Genomic DNA, 18,119 nt, shown 5'->3' on the forward strand with positions numbered 1-18,119 from the left:
CGGGAGGGATTCCACGTATCTTGTAGATCGTACGCTAGGTTTATCCATAAAACAAACCAGAATGATTTAATAAGAATCCACCATGTACATGTGCGAGTTATTGATAAGAAGTAGTTTCACAGGGTTATAAATCCTTTTTATTAAAAATCTCTCACATCAGAGCCAACGTACCCGACTATCAGCATGGATATCTTGCTCAATGTTGTACTTCATATGTAACAACTCTGTATTCAGTGCAAGCCAGCTCCTTGATTGAATAGCCATGGCACGAAGAACATATTCGATTTGACAGTCCACAAGTCAGCTGTATAAACTTTAGAAGACCACCACGGCATACAAAACATAATACATATACCTTTTCACTGAAAGAAAATTGAGAAACCCTGGTACCTATACAATTTCGACCACGCACACAATCTACCAAGATGACATAAGTAGACCCAAGGGGAGATCAGCTTTCTCAGTCTAACTCTAATCATCCCCTGGTGGAACAATTAGAAAAGACCTCTGGTACTCTTAGGAATAAGTCTTGTGTTTTATAGCGCGTTAGTTTAATAGAAATGAATGGTTTTGTATTCACAGCCGGGTCGACAAATCATGACATTCATACCAAATAAAAAAGCTTTATGGTTTACCCATGTGCATTGATACAGTTGGAACGTCTTAAACGTGCCTTAAGGTAACGTCGTAATTGTAAAAGTGTGCTCAAATCTGTGTAAGTACCATCTAGCGGTGGAGTCGTGTCGCGTAACGGCAGGGTGTTCGGCTCAGGACCCAGAGGTCCTCGGTTTAAATCCTGCCATGTCACCGATCTTGTGCCCCTGGGAAAAGCTCGACTTTCCTCACTCCACGCAGGTGTAAAATGGGTACCTGACTTCGGTTGGGGAGGTAAAAGGCTTTGGAGGGAAGACGGTTGGGCTCCGCCTACCAATAGCACACCCTATACACAGTGGATAGATAATAACCCTCTGCCCCTACGGCCCCCAAAAAAGCTACATATAGGACTATGTTTACCTTTACCATCTTCACAGTCTAATCGTCTCATACAAACTTCTTATAACTACCGTGGAGCACTAGAATATGATTAGTTCAACTTGTGAATGATAAATCTATGAAAACAGGCTAGATTTTCTGACGATAGCGATTAACCAAAACCACATTGATTGTAGCTACAATTTGGAAACGAACAGTCTGTTTCATCTTTACTTATGTTTCGTCGCCATCACCACTTATTGTATACAATGTATGATATTTTATGATATTGTATTTTACAGTATTTTCATGTCTAATGTGTGATATTGTAGGAACTTGTATTTAATTTTGATAATGTTTGATACCGCAATCTGTTTGATTGATATTGTATTGTTCCGTAACTTTATTGTAATGTTTGTGAAGACAGCTTGTAAAGGTGTCTATATATACCTGTTTTGCCCTCCCTTCCACTTGTACTTTTGGTAAACTCAAGTAAACAAATAAACAAATGAATTTTTCAGGAACCGCTGGAACAAGGCTCAGTTGGAGAGACGGGAGAACGAGCGGGAGTGGAGGCGTAAGTCCCACAAGAACGCGCAGTTCGAGCGGCGAGCGTCCGGCGCCTCACGGACATCCTCTGTCAACTCTAGGCAGGTACTTGTGTCGTGAGGTGGACGTACACCGTTTTATTTTATTTTCCTTCCTCTTATTTGATTAATATTTGGTTTCTTTGCATATGTGTTGATTCTACATACGTTTCATCTGTTGGTTTGTCACATTGCAAATATATTAAATACTAGTATATGGCAGTAGGTTTAAATGTATTACATTTACGATGAAAAATTTGGCAGGCATACCATCATGACACATATCCTGCAATTTGCACGTTAATGACAAACGCAATATCTGTTAGCACTTTTCTGTAAAGGAAGATTACATTCGAAGTGCGCAGATTAAATTCTCGGGAAAACATTATAATTACAACGTTACAAAAGCCCGGACCAGCCACCAAAACGAACCAAAAATCACTTAGTACTTATATTGCCAGAAACTACCAGAATAGAAGATGACAAGCCATATGCCAAGTTATCATGTACCTTTACGTGCGTTTTACTATCATTTTTATAATTTGGCAGTCCTTGATAATACATAAGTATTTTTTTTATATTCGTCTTCAATGAATAGCATTAAAATAAGGGTCACTGAAACGTCTTGTATTCCTCTGCAGGGGGTACGTGGCGACAAGCCTGTGACAGTTGACACGGTCGCCTTGGAAACCACTAAGATCCCGGATGTGGAGGACAGCCGTCCTTACACCGTCGTCCCTCAGCTTCACATACCTGATCAGTGCGTCACTGACGTCAGCGAGCCAGCCTCGGAGCGTGCGCAGACGCGACCCGACGAGTCCGCCTACTACGCGAAACCACGCGAGGACACACAGGAGGAACCCGCGGAAAGTTCCGAAACTGAGAGCATGGCGGACGCCAAGAGAAGGGTAGACTCTCTTAGAGACGACACATCTCCGTTGTTAAGGAGAGACTCCAATCAGGTATCAGCTGCTAATAACGACAGCAAAGACGCGACGTTGGTTTCCAAGGACAACATAAACATTAACGCAGCGCAAAGTAGAGAAAATAGGTCGAAACTGGAAGACAAAACAAAAAAGAAGGGTGTAGGAAATTTGGTAGACAGTAAAATAGATGAAGCTCCGAAAAGAGAGCGTATACCAAGTAGCAGTGACGTGAAAGTGAGATCTTTGCATTTTCCAGCAAAGTCGCCAGGAGGCGGACGGGACCCCAAAATGTCCATACCCGAAGGACCAAAATGGTTGTATCACCACGGCTCCCTTCCATTGGACATGAAAAAATTGCCGCCGGAATTTTTCGAGGAGCTCGGCATTTCCCCTCAGGCACTGTTCGAGCCTGTAGAAAGACTCAACCTACAGGAGATCTGGAAGCCGATGGGAAGGACTCCAGCGCCCCCTATCGAGGGGCATGGGAGTTTCAGGCGCTCCCTGGCGGAAAACCTGCCTCCCGAGCACGAAGATAGGGAAGTGTTGAAGGACACCTACGAGGATGAAACTGGGATGATGAGCACAGAATTATAGTTCAAAATCACTAGCGAGGTATCGTTGGTAGTTTTCGGCATATAATCAGTTTGGGAGAGGTCTGAGGGCAGGCATAGACCTGTGGGAAAGTTGAAACACCACACAACTACCTGTTCCATATCTTATCATCATATCTCCTGCACATTATTATGTATGAGTAACGATGTCTCAGTGCCACATATCACAATACCTCCGTGAGGGATTAGTGCATAATGTTTGCAGCGGCAATGTCCCTATCTTGCGCTGGACGCCTTCTTGTTTCTTCTCTTTTCATATCCTTATATCCATATATGTATTACTGTTCTGGCTCCATTGATTTCTTACAGTTCACCATATACACGCCAAAAAACAGTTACTCAAGCAACTGGATATGACTTAACCATATACAATTTATAAGCTGCGTTTAACAAACAAAACCCTTTAATAAAAGAGGGTATGCAAAAAGTGTACATTTTAGGACTGTAGATTTTCTATATCATACAGTAACTTATTGTCTGTGACTTAGAGAGAATGCAATATGTTTTATATGTTGTTGCGTCTGTAGATGTTTATGTGCAAGTCATAAAGAATGTTCCACACAGTAATATGATGTAAATGTAACAATATAATATAAAACAAACAAAATAGTGAAACTGTTCTGATCTTTTCCTTGTGTTGCTTCTAAGTAATACTAGTATTGCTGTTGCTAAAAATATTAAACTCCACAGATGGAATCTTCCTTTCCACATACCGGTACATGAGCCTGCAAAACACATTTTTCATCTTTTCATATCCTTACTGCTGGACAATTTGGGGAAACAACCAAACAAGAACCAGAACAAACATCATAGTTTCTTATTCATACATCATATACATCTTAGACTCTCTACATGTAAAAAAAATGGATAAAAATGTTATCAATGTTTACAAGAAAACGTAACTGTTTACTGATTTTAAAATACCATATTTTACTACAATGACAACATTGCTTTCTTTGAGCAATTCAGCAAAATGTACTTTTGTTACAATGATAATTGATATGCTTTGTTGAAACATTATCTCTATCACAAGTAATGTCTGTTAGGTCTTAAAAGTTAAAACTCAATTGAGTCTGATCTTCATGTTATAACAGGTATTTCAACCTGCTTTACATAAATTACATTTCCAGAAAATACCATAGAAATATGGAGTAAGAAACTATGCATAAAACTGTGCATGATATCCAAGTACATGTATATACCTTGATCTGAGCAGTACCTCTATAAAAGATCGTTAATGTCCCAGTACTGATGGTCATCCCAGTCAGCTGAGTCATCGCTGGTGTCTGAGAAGCTGTACACACTGTTGCCATCGTCGTCACTTTCTGTACGCAACATCTCGTGTCCGGGGCTGAGGCGTGACGGGAAGAGTCGAGCGTTAAGGCACAGGAACCTCTGGTGCTCGAAGCAGACGGGCGGGAGGCATCTGGCTTCATGGTCCCAGTGTGCAGCCTCGCCGGGCCCCTCACTCAGACTGTGGATCTGGATACGATCGGTGGTGCGGTCTGTGTTTCTTGGGACTATGACTGCACGCAGTTTGCCCTGGGGAAACACAACAGGCAAAAATCTCAGAATGCAATGAGAACTGTCATAAATAGAAACAAAAAAGAATTTGACCTTACAAGTACATTGTACCACCCAATCATTTATTCATGTAATGATTGAATAACTCACTCAGTCCTCATGCACTTGGTCACCTTGGTGTGTCAAGATGACTAGTTTTTTAAAAATGAACAGAGGTTGAAAATCCAAATCAATTCAAATAGAATTTTTTTGTAGAATTTGACGATGGTCTTGCTATCATTCCAGTATTTGCAATTAAAGAATAAAAGCCCTTGTGAGGAAGTCATAAAATAATCTTGATAAAAAAAGTCTGTAATAGCTGTAGCACTAGAAACTAATCTTTACTAACCTGATAGCTGACTAGCTGACCAGACGCAGCCTCCGGTAACTCCAGCATGTCCTGTTGGTTCCATGTGCCCGTTCCTGGGCTGTACGCACACATGCGGGTCATGCTCTCATTAACACAGTACAGCTTCCCTCCATGTGCCCAGGCATCGTTGATGTACATGCGTGTTGTGATCTTGCTCAACTTGAACCAGTGATCGGTGCTCACGTTGTAGCGGTAGAAGTACTTTGAGCTGACCACATATATGTACTCACCGATACTCGCTGTGAAAAAGTAGCTGCCAAGGGATTCTGGGAAGGACCTAACGACAGTCCACTGGTTCAATGTGGGATCAAAGCACTCCATTTTGTTTTCATCACTGCTTATGTCACCGAGGAGATAGATCTTACTGTTGACATGTGCTAAATCACAGGGGACTCTGTGTTCATAAAGGGGAGGGGCCTTCTCTATCCAACGGTTGTTGACGGAGTCGAACATCACAAATCGCCGCAGAAGGTGAGACATGTACACGACGTACAGGATGCTTTGCTCAATGTCAACAATGATGGCTGAAGGACACTCCGTACCAGGGTTTGAGAGCTGGTACATAATCCTTGTCTCTGGATCGTACGCCCCGATGGCCATCTGTCCTCTTCTGCGACCTTTATACGGGTCAATCGGATCTGCACCGCCGAAAAACACGTACAACTCTTTGGCATCCATACCAAGCCTACCCTGAGTTGACCCCTTCATGCAAAGGCCAGTCTCCCTGATCTCTTCTACTGCCTGCACGTGAGTGAAGAGCTCGGGAACCTTGGAGGGTTGAATGAGATTGAATCGTATGACACTCGCAGCATCCTCCAAAAGGGACATCCTCTCTTCTGGGTTGTATTTGATCCATCTATTGAAAAGAGGATAACAAAATTAAGTCAGCAATATGTATAGTAATACTCCAATCGGTAGGTATTGCCACCAAAAAGTACCTTATATATGTGTGAAGGAACTATCCAGGTATTGTTCAAGCCATAAATTGCTCAATGTTTTACAAGCACACAGATAATTTTGCAATTAGCTTGATCTTCTATTGAAAGTTGTCATGGGCCTATTCTTAAAAGCTACTACGAGTACTGGCTCAGCAAAGTGACAAGCAGCTCTACATCTGTGCAACTTAGCTATATCTTAATACTCAACAATAGGTGTACCTTTCCACTGCCTGTAGAACCACAAGTTCATCTTCTATGTCAAGGTCAGGACTGGACAGGATGTCCTTGAGGTCTGACAGGGGGAGGTCCAAAAACTCTTCTGTCTGGGACAGCTGGGAGAACTTGCTACAGATGAAAGCTTTTGCTGCCTGGAGAAGCTGGGGGAAGAACAATCTTAAGTTATAGAAATGTACCATCCCCTATGACAAATAGGCACAAAGATGTTTGTGATCTATGTCACAGGTCCACTTATGTGTCTACTTCCTGGATTACAATGTACTGTATACATGTATATACTATAGTAGTAAGCCCTCCTGTGAAGAACTAGAGAAGAAGATAAAGAAGAAAATATTATGTATAGCTGTGTGAAACTTTCATTGTAATATTTTTTTCTTCTTGAAGTTCTTCTATTTTTCCTGTAACAGACTGAAAGATGTCATTTACATTATGTGGGCTCCTAATTTACCAAATTGTTATTATAATTTTTTTATTGGTTTCCTCATAGCCAGGGCAGCCCAACTAGTCAGTGGCATATTACAAAGGGCTTGCCCTGCTGACAGACATGACAAAACATTACGGCAACATATAAGGTGGCTTAGCAATCTACAAAACTACTAGCTACTATAGTATTGTTATGAACTAACACAAAGTTACTTGAAGCACCATTTCTTACCTCAGTAATCCCGTAGGCTTGGGCAAACTGGTAGGCTATCATGCAGGTGCTGCTGTCCACCTGGTTCACCATGAACTGCAGACAGGTGTCCCGCACATGCTCCACCTGTAGCAGGTCTGAGGCCAGGTACAACTCCCTGGCGTTGGTCCTGCTGACCTGCACTGTTCCACTGTAGGCGTACTTCAGGATCTCCTCCATACAGCCGGCATCGATCTCCTGAAGGGACACTGTCTGCTGCTTGGCCTCACTAAACCCTCCGGTAAACATGCCTGTCACATGGAAGAAGAATATATACAGTACACTCTGGTTGCAAATAAATCTTTGTTTTATATGGTTTAAATGTCTTGGCATGGGTTAAGGTTGTTGCCTGGGTACTAAACGCCCTACTTTTAGCTGCCGAGTCTCTTTTATTTCCGGAGAGGACAAAAGAGACTCGATAGCTACATGTACATGTAAAACAGGTTTGTAAGCTACTCTGTTGAGTCAGAATCTAAAGAATATAGGTTTGAATCCACTGCATGCTGCAAGTCAAATTCCTCAGATCAATCTACTAGCTAGTAGGGACATGCCTAACCCAGGTATACGTACTTGGGTGAACCTTGAATTCTGAGTCCCAAATATCGGCATACCATGCGGTATACTAGTACATATACACTACCGTTGTATGAAGTCAGAGTTGTACAAAACAGATCATGCTTACTTGCGAAGTAAGGACAGCTGGCCACCAAAACAAGCCGATGGCAGGCAAACGTGCGGCCTTCCACCTGTAAATACACATCAGCGAGGCTTTCACTCTTCCACAGATCGTGTACGCGGCCAAGAAAGTGGTCAGAGTAGCTCTCGTCGAGGCTTTCTATTGTCGGGACGCTCACGACGGCATTTTCCATGTCGACGGCAGCCATCTTGGACGTTCTGGTCACAACAATGGCTCAGTCCATTTTAAAATAGGTGATTTGTATTATGCCAGTAGCAAAAGGTTCATCATTATCAGGTCAGAAATTGAAACCAAACACATATCTCTATGTTATAATACGTTTTTAACCTAAAACAATTTTCGGTATATTGCTTTTGTTGGAATATTTTAGTGTGTAGGTAAATATTTTATTTCATATCCCACCTGAATACGAAGGTACAGTCGAAGCACGGGAGGACGATTTCATTGTATTAGAGGGTAGTACAGTGGCTTATAAATGACTTCACTTTTGGCTACATTTGCTTAAAAATATATGGGTCTTTTGAAAACAAGTCAACTGTATTGTTACAAATCGTTATTTTAATACATATTGAAGAAAATTAAAGGAATTTGCAAGATATTGTCTATCAAATGTGCTAGCCTTGCTACCCCCATTTTGGAGATGGTAGATTCAGCAAGGAAACATGGCCGGAAAATTCGACTTCAAAATGTCCAAATTCAATTCTGACCACTTCTCTACTTCCTTCGCGTGGTTCCGGACCATGCGGGACGAACAGAAGCTGGTGGATGTCGTCCTGAATGTGAACGGGAAGGATTTCCACTGTCACCGCGCTGTACTAGCGGCATGCAGCCCCTATTTTCACACCATGTTCACAGGTTAGCTTGACGTTTTTGAGTCCTTCTGATTCTGAACTTCTCTCCTTTGATGTACCATATATGATGATATGCATGTTTAATCATAATTTGTGTGATTAAAGGGGAATATTGGAAACAGAACAAGATACACATAAAAGTGTCATTAACCAAAACACCGTATATTTTGATCAGTAAACAAATACTAAACATCACAAGCTACTATATTTTGACATTTTATATATACTGCTGCCTGGGTAGGTATTTTGCGGGCGGGACTGACATGGGTGGAGAATATGTCAACATATATTGTTACCAATACTCATGGCTAAGGCCATGCTCTTGATGGTCTCAATTTTTTCCTATCGTCATGACATTGATGTTCAGGGCTCTGATAAACATGTCTGAAGTGGATCATTTTTCTCCATTATTATTTTCATTTTTCAACTTCTCCATATCATAATAACCACAGGAAATATGTCTGAGAGCCGTCAGGAGAAGATCGTGTTACAGGACGACACCGCGGCAGGTGTGAAGGTCGAGGTGGCCGCGATGGAGGAGGTCATGCACTACGCGTACAGCGGGGAGGTCAGGGTGACCTCCGACAACGTCCTGCAACTCTACGTAGCAGCTGACCTGTTCCAGATAGACTTCATCCTGCAGCACTGTGTACGGTACATGGAGGGACAGCTGGACTCTTCCAACTGTTTTGGGATCTTCAGTTTTGCTGACATGTTCGGTGCAAAGACGCTGAGAGGGAAGAGTCTGAAGTACATCTGTAGCAGGTTTGGGGAGGTGTCACGGGAGGAAGACTTCTTCCAACTCAGCCCCAGCCAACTGTGTGACATCCTGGCCAGCAATGACCTCGCTATATCTGTATGTGTCCTTCATAGTTCAACTTTTACAGTCAGTATCTTAGAAGTACTGAACTTTCAGAACATAACTGGAAGTTGTTGGAAGCTAACGGTAATGGCATGTTGTTGTTTCATGTTTGGGAAAAGTGCTTAAAGTTAAACTGTTGTACTATTGTTTCCCTCCTGGTTGCAATGCAGGCTTATACAGTCATGTTTCACATTATGTAACGACAAACCTTCCTTATTGCTGCAGGATGAGATGGCTGTGTGGAGTGCAGTCATCAGCTGGATCATGCACGCACCAAACTCCAGGAAGGACAGTCTGGTGGACGCCCTGACCTGCATACGACTACCGCTTCTACGGGACAGCGATATCGACTGGATCTCGGAGTACATCACCATGTCACAGCTGGAGCAGGACGTGGATGGCCCAATGACGTCCATGGACAAGGCGGTAGAGTTCTGGAAGGAGGGGCAGAGCTGTGCTCAACAGAGAGTTGGGGAGGCAGAAGAAATGATCGTTGTTTTTAAGGCCCGACAGAAACTTGAGCCTGGTGTAGCTACCGCTGGACAGACAGACATTGAAGCGGAAGAGCTGGCTTGTCTGACCAGGGATGGAAGAGTATACAGCACAACTAAACCTTGTGTGGACTCCATCCTACCACTGGGAGTTGTGTCTGCTCATGAGTGGAGCATTTACATTTTTGCGTTTCCAGAAGCCTCTTACCCTTCTTTCCATAAGTATGACTGCGTACAGAACGAGTGGACTCAGTTGGCATCCCCTCCTTCAAGACATGACTATAAGAATCCGTACATCACACATGTTGGGGACAAAATCTATCTTTTCTTCTCATCAGGTCAGACAGAAAACATGCATTGCTTTGACATGCGGCTCCGGGAGTGGAGGGTCCTCTCTGTGGTGCCCCGTGTGGTGTTCACTGACACCAAGCTCGCCGTTGTTGACAAGTACATCTACGCTGTCAGCTGCGAGTTTCTCTTCCGGTACAACTCCATCGGAGAGGAGTGGACCAAACTGTGGAGCCTGGCCGACTCCGGAGTTTCTGTTGAGAAGATCCGTGGTGTTGTTGGGGTGAGGAACACCGTATACTGCCTGTCACAGAACGCACTGTACGCCTACAGCACTGACCGTAACCAGTGGAAACAGCTGGACACAACAGGAGTCCCGGGTGTGACCACGACAACCAGTGTGGACTCAGGCCCGCACCTGGTCAGTTTCCAGGGCCACCTGCACCTCTTAGTCGCGTACAAGGGAGTGGCGATAGTCGGGTACAGGTTCAGTGAAGTGGAGAACAAATGGGAGCTGGCCTTGCACATTCCATGCACATATTACATCGGTACTCAGTTCCACTGCATCACTGCAAAACTGTTTGCCTCCCGACTTGGAACCGGAGAAATGTTCAAAGACCCACTACACGAGATAGATGGAACATAGAGCTACAAAGACTCCATGTTACAAGTACGGTTGAAGTACCCATATACACGTAGTATTAAACAGACTTTTGTAACTTTGTATGCTTTCTTGTATTTAAAATTTTGATCTACTTTAAGATAATGTTATAATCTTTTTCTGTGATAGATATATATACTGGACTAAAGTGCAGTTTTATGTAACCTCAAATAAGAGTAAAGATGGTAGAAGACAGTATTTTTGAATAGTTGTTTTGTGGCATATAAAAGACATGTTTTATTAATTGTTGACTAATACAAGTCACTAAATCAATATCATTCCATAATAGTTTCATGTAATAAAATATTGCTGGCAAAATACACATACTCTGTGTTTACTGAGATCTTGTTGTCATCTTAGGTTGTAGCCCCAAAGTGTAGTTGTGAAACTGTTGGGTCTTTTGTTTATGAATGAATGAATGTTTATTGTTTGTATGGTTAATCCCTTACACAGTTACAGTTTTAGACTCCCCACCTATCATTATCCTACTTATTTCAGTCAAAACCTGCAAATTCAAGTACAAAACAAAAATATGTCATCTGCTTATATTATAGGGCAGGGGTTCCTAATTGGAATATACATGTACCAGGTATACAACATTAACTTAAGACTTCTTTTCTTGATGAGCAAGCTAAGACAACTTTCAGTTTCAGAGAATACCTTTTATCACTTTTTTGACCGCGCACTACCACGGACCCCTGTCGCGGAAGAACTTTTGTGTGCACTCGTACTCATAGGGTCCCTGCTCTTCCCCACACCCCACTGGTAGACCTCCCTGCTCTTCCCCACACCCCACTCGTAGACCTCCCTGCTCTTCCCCACACCCCACTCGTAGACCTGTCTCTGCTCTTCCCCACATCCCACAATTGCATATTTTGTAGAATGTAGTAGAGCCTGTCCAAATAAATGACCTCAGGTAACCCTCTTCTGATCACGTGGTGGTTGGTCACGTGACGTTTGTCTCGTGACACACCACAACCCGGAAGTGAGGTGGATGATTGCCGGTTCTTACGTTTGGATCTCTTTGGATCTATATGAGTCACAGTCTCGTGTAAACCTGATTGTTTAGCAGCTTGTTACGGAATTCTTTGTCGTCTTTATAATTTCGTGTTCCGCACTAGGGCGTTTGACAGGCGCCAGAGAGTACAGGAGGACCACACTGGGGAAGGAAAGGATCGCAACCTTGGGAAATTTAGTCTACTACTAGGTCACCACAGGTAAACCTGTCAAAACAGTCATATAATTCAATTATCTGCCTTTTAAAACTCTTTATAATCAAGAAAAATACACCATGATTTTTTAACGTTACAAAAAGTAAAACTTTTAAAAACTACAAGGTGCAGTCAGGGTGGAAACCTTGTGAAGACAACTAGTTGATCGGTTTAATTTGATAATAATTTGCCTGAGCACTTTTCTTCCAGTGGCAGTGTGCATTCACGTACACTTTGCTTGATGCCACAGTATACATTGTGTAGGGAATGCTTGTTCGATTGACCTGTTTGTCGGTGATTTTGGGTTGAAGTTAACGTGCTCGTCTGCTCGAGTGATGACCTTTCTCGGTGACCTCTTAGAGACAGGGCAGGGTCAATATCCAAGAACGACATGTGACCATCATTTAAGTTACCCATGTCATACTGTTGAATTATAGCTGTTCTTCGAAATCACAAAGGTCATCCAAGTTTACCCATTTTTTTAGACATTCAACCTTTCTCAGTTCACATAAAATTTTGATAAGCACTAGTTAAATACACACCAAAAGAACTTTATGCTCAGTGTTCAACTTTCATGCTTTTATTTTTCCTAACGGTGTCATTTTCACATAATTTTGACTAATTTTGTCACTGACTTTGTTACCAATGCACAGAAGAAACCTTAAGAAGGAAGCAAGATGTCCCTGGGACCAGGCTGGACAGGGTACCAGTGGTTTCTGGCCCTCATGATGTTGATAACAGGATCTATCAACACTCTCACCACCAAGTAAGTGTCTATGTAGTCTCTACCAGACTCCTTGAGTTGCTGGAAACAGTAGAAATTGACTTAACATGCTGAATGATTTGCCAGAGAAGTTATATGGAGCCTGCAAGGGGGGGTCCTGACAACGCTCCACGCTGAATTCGGAAACCTCTCGATTACGCTTTACGATAAATTCCAAGTGGCTACAGCGCATTACGTAGAATTAAAATGGCGAGTACGCTCTACGCAAAATGCGAAGAGCGGCCCGTCTACGCTCTACATGGAATTAAAATGGCCGATTACTAGTATGCTCTACGGAAAAGTGCAGGCCCCCTTATATTAGCTGGCCAAGGGGTTACACATTTACAAAGTGTAATCCAGTACCTGGCCTGCTAACTAGAACTAAGATCCGTGGTTCAATTCCTGAGCTTCAATTTATTGTTGTTGTTGTTTTTTTGTTTTGTGGAACAGATTTGCAGATCTTCAGAAGGCCCCTGGGAAACCTGGGACACCAGTCCATGACTTTAATCATCCCTTTCTACAGGTCAGACTCATTTACAATCTTAATTTTCAAGTACATCTAAATATCATTTGCCAAATACATTTGTTTAAAATCAATTGCCCCAAAACCTGGCGTTTCTTAGTACAATATTAGCTTGGACATGTAAATAGTATACATATAGATGATTGGTTATTGTGACAAATACTTTCCAATATAATTGAATAGGCCAAGTTTTTAGAAAGCAAATGAATCTTCAGATATCTTGGTGAGCAATCGTCTTAGTTGCATAACTAACTGCATTATGTAATATTCCTCCAGGCTTCTGGCATGTTTATTGGCGAGTTTTCCTGTCTGGTGGTGTTCAAAATCTGGGTCTGGTACCACCGCTGTAAAAAACAACCTGTGGATGTCGGGAACCAGAACTTCAACCCACTGGTCTTCCTGGCTCCTGCACTGTGTGACATGACAGGTGGGGAAATGACATGCACTAGTAGTGCTAGTATAGTATAGTCCTTGTTTAAAACCAAAACCAAATTAACATCAAAATCTTGGAGTTGTTTTAAGCTATGAAGATTAGGTGCAAGTCCATAAATTTTACAGTTCCATTGCAATTTTTCAAGGTCTAAGAATACATAAAGTTTCAAACAGGCAACATCTTTTTACAATGTAGTAAATATGAAATATACACACATGTAGATACATATGAAATAGTGTAACAATCACCAGGGCTATGGATACTAGTAGTGTAATTTTGATCTTTGTGGATTCTTGTTAGAGATGGCACATCACAATGTTTCAAGTTTGTGTTTTATTCTGTGCGATTTCAAATGAAAAACAAAACCTCCAAAGAACTTCTTCAAAGACATTAGCCATATTGCCATCTTATTGTCCTATGCTATATGGAATGCACGTCACGAGCCAAATTCACAGACACCTTATTGTAACTACTTACGTCATCTCACACTAGATAGTAAATTCTTGTGACAATTTTAATGAATACAGTGCATTATTTACTGTGCAATATTGTATGTCCTGGTGTATTGTATAATGTTATATGTCTAATGTCTCCCTGCATGTTCGGTCAGTTATAGCCGACGTGACCTGGGCTCAATGTTTCTTTCTTTTATTTGTGAATAAAGAATGATTTTACACTGTCATACATCAAATCTGGTTTTTCAATGATGTGTAATGAGATGTTAGGAAACTTGATAATTCATTTTTTTGATTATAATTATCTCATCATCTTAACAGGCACTTCTCTGATGTACATTGGACTGAACTTGACGTATGCCTCAAGTTTCCAAATGCTGCGTGGAGCTGTCATCATCTTCACTGGACTTTTGTCTGTCGCATTCCTTGGGAGGAAACTTAAGATGCATCACTGGGTTGGGATCTTCTTCGTTCTGATTGGTCTGATCCTTGTGGGCGTGTCAGACTTCATCTTCAAGAGCCCTGACTCTAATGGGTTGGGATCAAATGGGGTCATCACAGGTCAGTTCTCATTATAAATGAGTAGAGTAATGGAGTAGTAGTTTGGAACTCTTTCACTGGACAGAATCTTTTGGATCCCATGAGAATGTGTTGTGTTACAGCTGCACTATATGTCATATTTATTATGTAAAATATGTTTTACAGAAATACGGATACCAAGTGACCTGTCACTCCTAGCCTTTGCACATATAACTACAAGCATTTTGCTAGTTTTTGTTTTAGGTGTAATGCTGCTTCAGGGAGGTTACTGATAAAGCATTGCACATCATCATTTCATGTTTTTGAAAACTTCCTTCCAAAATCTTTTTCATGTGCCTATGTAGCATGTACATAGCACTATTATTACGTGTAGTACATATAGACCATGATGCATGTTTTTGATGATATTTCCAGGTGACTTGTTGATCCTGATGGCCCAGGTGATTGCTGCTATCCAGATGGTGGTGGAGGAAAAGTTTGTGTCTGGACTAAACATCCCACCCATGCAGGGGGTAGGCTGGGAAGGTAAGGATGTATGACAGTGTGTACATGTAGGGTGGGTTAAATACATTGGGTAGGGTGGGAAGGTAAAGTCCCATGTTCAAGTAAGGTGGGTTAAACATGAGGGGGAATATAAGCACCCAACCATGTACATTGTAGGTCCCATATACATATGTAGGGTGGGTTAAACATGCACTGATAGGGTGGGAAGGTAAGGTCCCATGTGCAAGTAGGGTGGGTTAAACATACATGGGGTAGGGAGCACGTCAGCAGAACGTACTGCGCCTGCGCAGAACCCTGGATTTTCGCGTTTTTAGTTGGATTTTTGGTCAACGTTGCATCAGAATTTTCACTGTTGCAGAGGATATCTTTTCTGACACAACATTTGGAAACTACTGTCGAAATGCTAACCTTATATGAGCGAATACAACCTTATATGAGACATTCTGCTGAAGTGCTGTGCACAATACATTACGGGTTTCGTGCAGGTGCAGTACGTTCTGCTGACATGCTGGGGTAGGGTGGGAAGGTAGATTCCCATGTGCATGTACAAGATCACATCCATATGTGTCTGGTGGGCTTGGTTTTGGAATTGACTGTCGACTGTCATCATGAGCCATGTTGTTGTTCAGTAATACCTAACACCTGCCATCTCTCCTCCACAGGCCTGTTTGGTTTCACCGTCCTGACGACTCTACTCTTCCCGTTCTACTTCATGAAAGTCGGCCCTCCCTTCGGAGCCAATCCTCGCGGCGTGTTCGAAGACGCGTTGGACGGCCTGTGGCAGATAAGCAACAACGTCAACATCGCCCTCGGCGTGTTCGGAACCATCATCAGTATTGCCTTCTTCAACTTTGCCGGGCTCAGCGTTACCAAGGAGATGAGCGCCACAACGAGGATGGTACTGGACAGTGTCCGGACTCTGGTTATCTGGGTGTTTAGTCTGGCTGTAGGGTGGGAAGACTTCCAGTACCTTCAGCTGATTGGTTTTCTCATCCTCCTATCAGGAACGGCGGTGTATAACGATATGTTGTTTGTCCCACTCCTGCGTCGTTTTGGGATCATAGGGAGCGTTCCACTGGCAAGTCCAGATGAAAGAAAGCCCTTGATTCAAGATGATGCTTAACAATTCTGGCACAATTCTTAAGTCAAAAAATTTATGATCTATTGGCAAATTGCCCCCAACACTGGTGCAATAACATGACATTTTATATAATATGTTGTTCATGTATTGACAATGAATCATACAACTGATTTCTGACTTCCTTTCTAAAACACCTAAATATTCACTCTTGGTTCTTGCCTAAAATGTTCATGTTAGTTCTTGAAAACATTTTACTTGCTTGTGAAATCCTACAGGTACTAGTATTTCCCTGTAATCAGGGATATCTTAGATTATTCCATGGTGTTTTAGATAATTTTATTTCTGTACCACTGTGATGTTCCAAATGACTGTTGCTAATAGCTCTGCAATGTTTTTGTTAATTGCAGATAGTCATGGTTTTAAGTGCTGTGGTAAAAGAAATTGCTGTTTTTAAGGTGGAATCTCAATGTCAACTGTTCTGTGAAATCTTATGACTGCCATTTAATTACCCGGTATGTGTATTCAATAAGAGGACAATTTTTTGTAAGACCACAAATGTTATTTTGGATACCGGTACTTGAACATAAGGAGACAAAGAATTAACGTAAAACCAAGCCCAAGAGGAAAATGTTGATCTTACTACTGCCAGTTTTGAAACTGTTCATATCATGACATGTAAACTCTCTTTACATGCTCTGTTTTTGTAATGCTTTTCCAAGAGAATAGATAGACTGGTGTGGTTTAATCTAAGCTCAGGGTCTCAACATTTACGGGTTTTCATAGACACATCAACAAGACCACAATACAGAATGTGGTATGACCAGTGAAATCCTGTAGTAAACTCTGTATACAAAAGTGTGTATACACAGCACATCATACTGCCATGGACAATGTTACTTTGTACACATTCACATGTTTATTGTTCCTATGTGTCATTTGAAAACTTAAGGCAATATTTTGACAATACCTGCATGTCCAAACCATTTACCTCGGTCAATGTACCAATACTAGTATTTCATACCAATATCTGTAACCAGATCAGGGTTGACTTATATTTTGAATCCAGAGCTGTAAGTACAAACTAGTAGGGTGCCACTTACATTTCCCTTTGGTTCTTGACAAAAACATATAAATCATGTTGTTGTGGCCTAATCTAATGAAAAGATACTGCTACAAATGAACAAAGCTATATTGGAATCATATCAGAGCTATTTTGATACCTCAGACTTTAGTATTTTTACACATGAAATAAATTTTAATCTATTATTAACATTTGTGTTGATAAAAAGAATTTTATGATCTGTGATTTATTATTTCTTTCAAATCTGTGACACCAACAGATTAATGATTTCGATAATAGATAGATAGCCTTGTTCTCCTCTTGGCGTTTTGAGTAAATAAATCAATTTTATGTTCAAAGATGTGTCTTAGGTTTTTCACATTGTTAACTTTGTTGATAATACTTTAAACTAAATTCAGCGCGTGTCTTTTATTCTCAATGACATATTGCTTCATAAAAACATAATGCTATGAATATGGCTTTCGTTATTACAATGGAGACCAATGAATCCGCATCAAGGTTGCAGAAGAAATTGAATCCTGCTTGCATACAGTCGAAAAATAAAGCGCACACCCATGGATAAAAGTATCATTACAGGAAAACAAGTTAGACAAGTCAAGACAATGATGGTGCAAATTAGAATCGACAATGCGTGGAGAAGCATACCTGGGGGATTTGTTCGCTTCTTACTGAATATCTTTGTGTATTTTGGTCCCAACAATCTCTAAAACCAATGGAAATACGTTTTTCTTTTCATTACTGCACATTCACTCCAATGGTCATTAATGTAGACTTCTGTCAAACCTACAGGTGGTTTAAATC

General features: G+C 41.5%; 4 protein-coding genes across 7 annotated transcripts in view; 3 read left to right on the forward strand and 1 right to left on the reverse strand.

The window, feature by feature from the left end:
- The window catches only part of LOC109480131 (serine-rich adhesin for platelets-like), a 29,098-nt gene extending 25,982 nt beyond the window's left edge, over nt 1–3,116 (forward strand). For all 4 annotated transcript variants that reach the window (XM_019782283.1, XM_019782285.1, XM_019782284.1 and 1 more), the window contains 2 exons: nt 1,494–1,626; nt 2,201–3,116. In XM_019782283.1, the coding sequence (XP_019637842.1) occupies nt 1,494–1,626; nt 2,201–3,079 (1,012 nt within the window). In that variant the 3' untranslated portion in view covers nt 3,080–3,116. The remainder of the gene's footprint in view (nt 1–1,493; nt 1,627–2,200) is intronic.
- Nucleotides 3,117–4,219: 1,103 nt separating this feature from the next.
- On the reverse strand, nt 4,220–7,797 carry LOC109480132 (kelch repeat and BTB domain-containing protein 6-like). The gene is made up of 5 exons (XM_019782287.1): nt 7,560–7,797; nt 6,860–7,128; nt 6,187–6,344; nt 5,009–5,885; nt 4,220–4,638 (listed from the first exon to the last, which is right to left on the reverse strand). The coding sequence occupies exons 1-5, from the start codon at nt 7,759–7,761 to the stop codon at nt 4,318–4,320; spliced, it is 1,827 nt and encodes a 608-aa protein (XP_019637846.1). The 5' UTR covers nt 7,762–7,797; the 3' UTR covers nt 4,220–4,317.
- Nucleotides 7,798–8,038: 241 nt separating this feature from the next.
- Nucleotides 8,039–11,464, forward strand: LOC109480169 (kelch repeat and BTB domain-containing protein 8-like). The gene is made up of 4 exons (XM_019782332.1): nt 8,039–8,429; nt 8,878–9,281; nt 9,513–11,316; nt 11,375–11,464. The coding sequence occupies exons 1-3, from the start codon at nt 8,237–8,239 to the stop codon at nt 10,710–10,712; spliced, it is 1,797 nt and encodes a 598-aa protein (XP_019637891.1). The 5' UTR covers nt 8,039–8,236; the 3' UTR covers nt 10,713–11,316; nt 11,375–11,464.
- A 233-nt stretch (nt 11,465–11,697) lies between these two features.
- On the forward strand, nt 11,698–17,656 carry LOC109479986 (solute carrier family 35 member F6-like). Its single transcript, XM_019782068.1, has 7 exons — nt 11,698–11,944; nt 12,592–12,704; nt 13,152–13,224; nt 13,501–13,651; nt 14,434–14,673; nt 15,067–15,177; nt 15,819–17,656. Exons 2-7 carry the CDS (start codon nt 12,616–12,618, stop codon nt 16,277–16,279), a joined length of 1,125 nt encoding a protein of 374 aa, XP_019637627.1. The 5' UTR covers nt 11,698–11,944; nt 12,592–12,615; the 3' UTR covers nt 16,280–17,656.
- Nucleotides 17,657–18,119: the final 463 nt, after the last annotated feature.

This window comes from Branchiostoma belcheri, unplaced genomic scaffold (genome assembly GCF_001625305.1).
Source record: "Branchiostoma belcheri isolate BF01 breed outbred unplaced genomic scaffold, Haploidv18h27 scaffold5, whole genome shotgun sequence".
Classification (NCBI taxonomy): domain Eukaryota; kingdom Metazoa; phylum Chordata; class Leptocardii; order Amphioxiformes; family Branchiostomatidae; genus Branchiostoma; species Branchiostoma belcheri.

Excerpts from the sequence above, each read along its gene's own strand:
- LOC109480132 (XM_019782287.1), bottom strand. The coding sequence starts at position 7,761 with ATGGCTGCCGTCGACATGGAAAATGCCGTCGTGAGCGTCCCGACAATA. Across the intron at positions 7,129-7,559 it reads CAGCTGTCCTTACTTCGCAA|GCATGTTTACCGGAGGGTTT; the intron begins GTAAGCATGATC and ends TCCATGTGACAG. Across the intron at positions 6,345-6,859 it reads AAGCCTACGGGATTACTGAG|CTTCTCCAGGCAGCAAAAGC; the intron begins GTAAGAAATGGT and ends TTCTTCCCCCAG.
- LOC109480169 (XM_019782332.1), top strand. The coding sequence starts at position 8,237 with ATGGCCGGAAAATTCGACTTCAAAATGTCCAAATTCAATTCTGACCAC. Across the intron at positions 8,430-8,877 it reads TTTTCACACCATGTTCACAG|GAAATATGTCTGAGAGCCGT; the intron begins GTTAGCTTGACG and ends TAATAACCACAG. Across the intron at positions 9,282-9,512 it reads GCAATGACCTCGCTATATCT|GATGAGATGGCTGTGTGGAG; the intron begins GTATGTGTCCTT and ends TTATTGCTGCAG.
- LOC109479986 (XM_019782068.1), top strand. The coding sequence starts at position 12,616 with ATGTCCCTGGGACCAGGCTGGACAGGGTACCAGTGGTTTCTGGCCCTC. Across the intron at positions 14,674-15,066 it reads ATCAAATGGGGTCATCACAG|GTGACTTGTTGATCCTGATG; the intron begins GTCAGTTCTCAT and ends TGATATTTCCAG. Across the intron at positions 15,178-15,818 it reads GCAGGGGGTAGGCTGGGAAG|GCCTGTTTGGTTTCACCGTC; the intron begins GTAAGGATGTAT and ends TCTCCTCCACAG.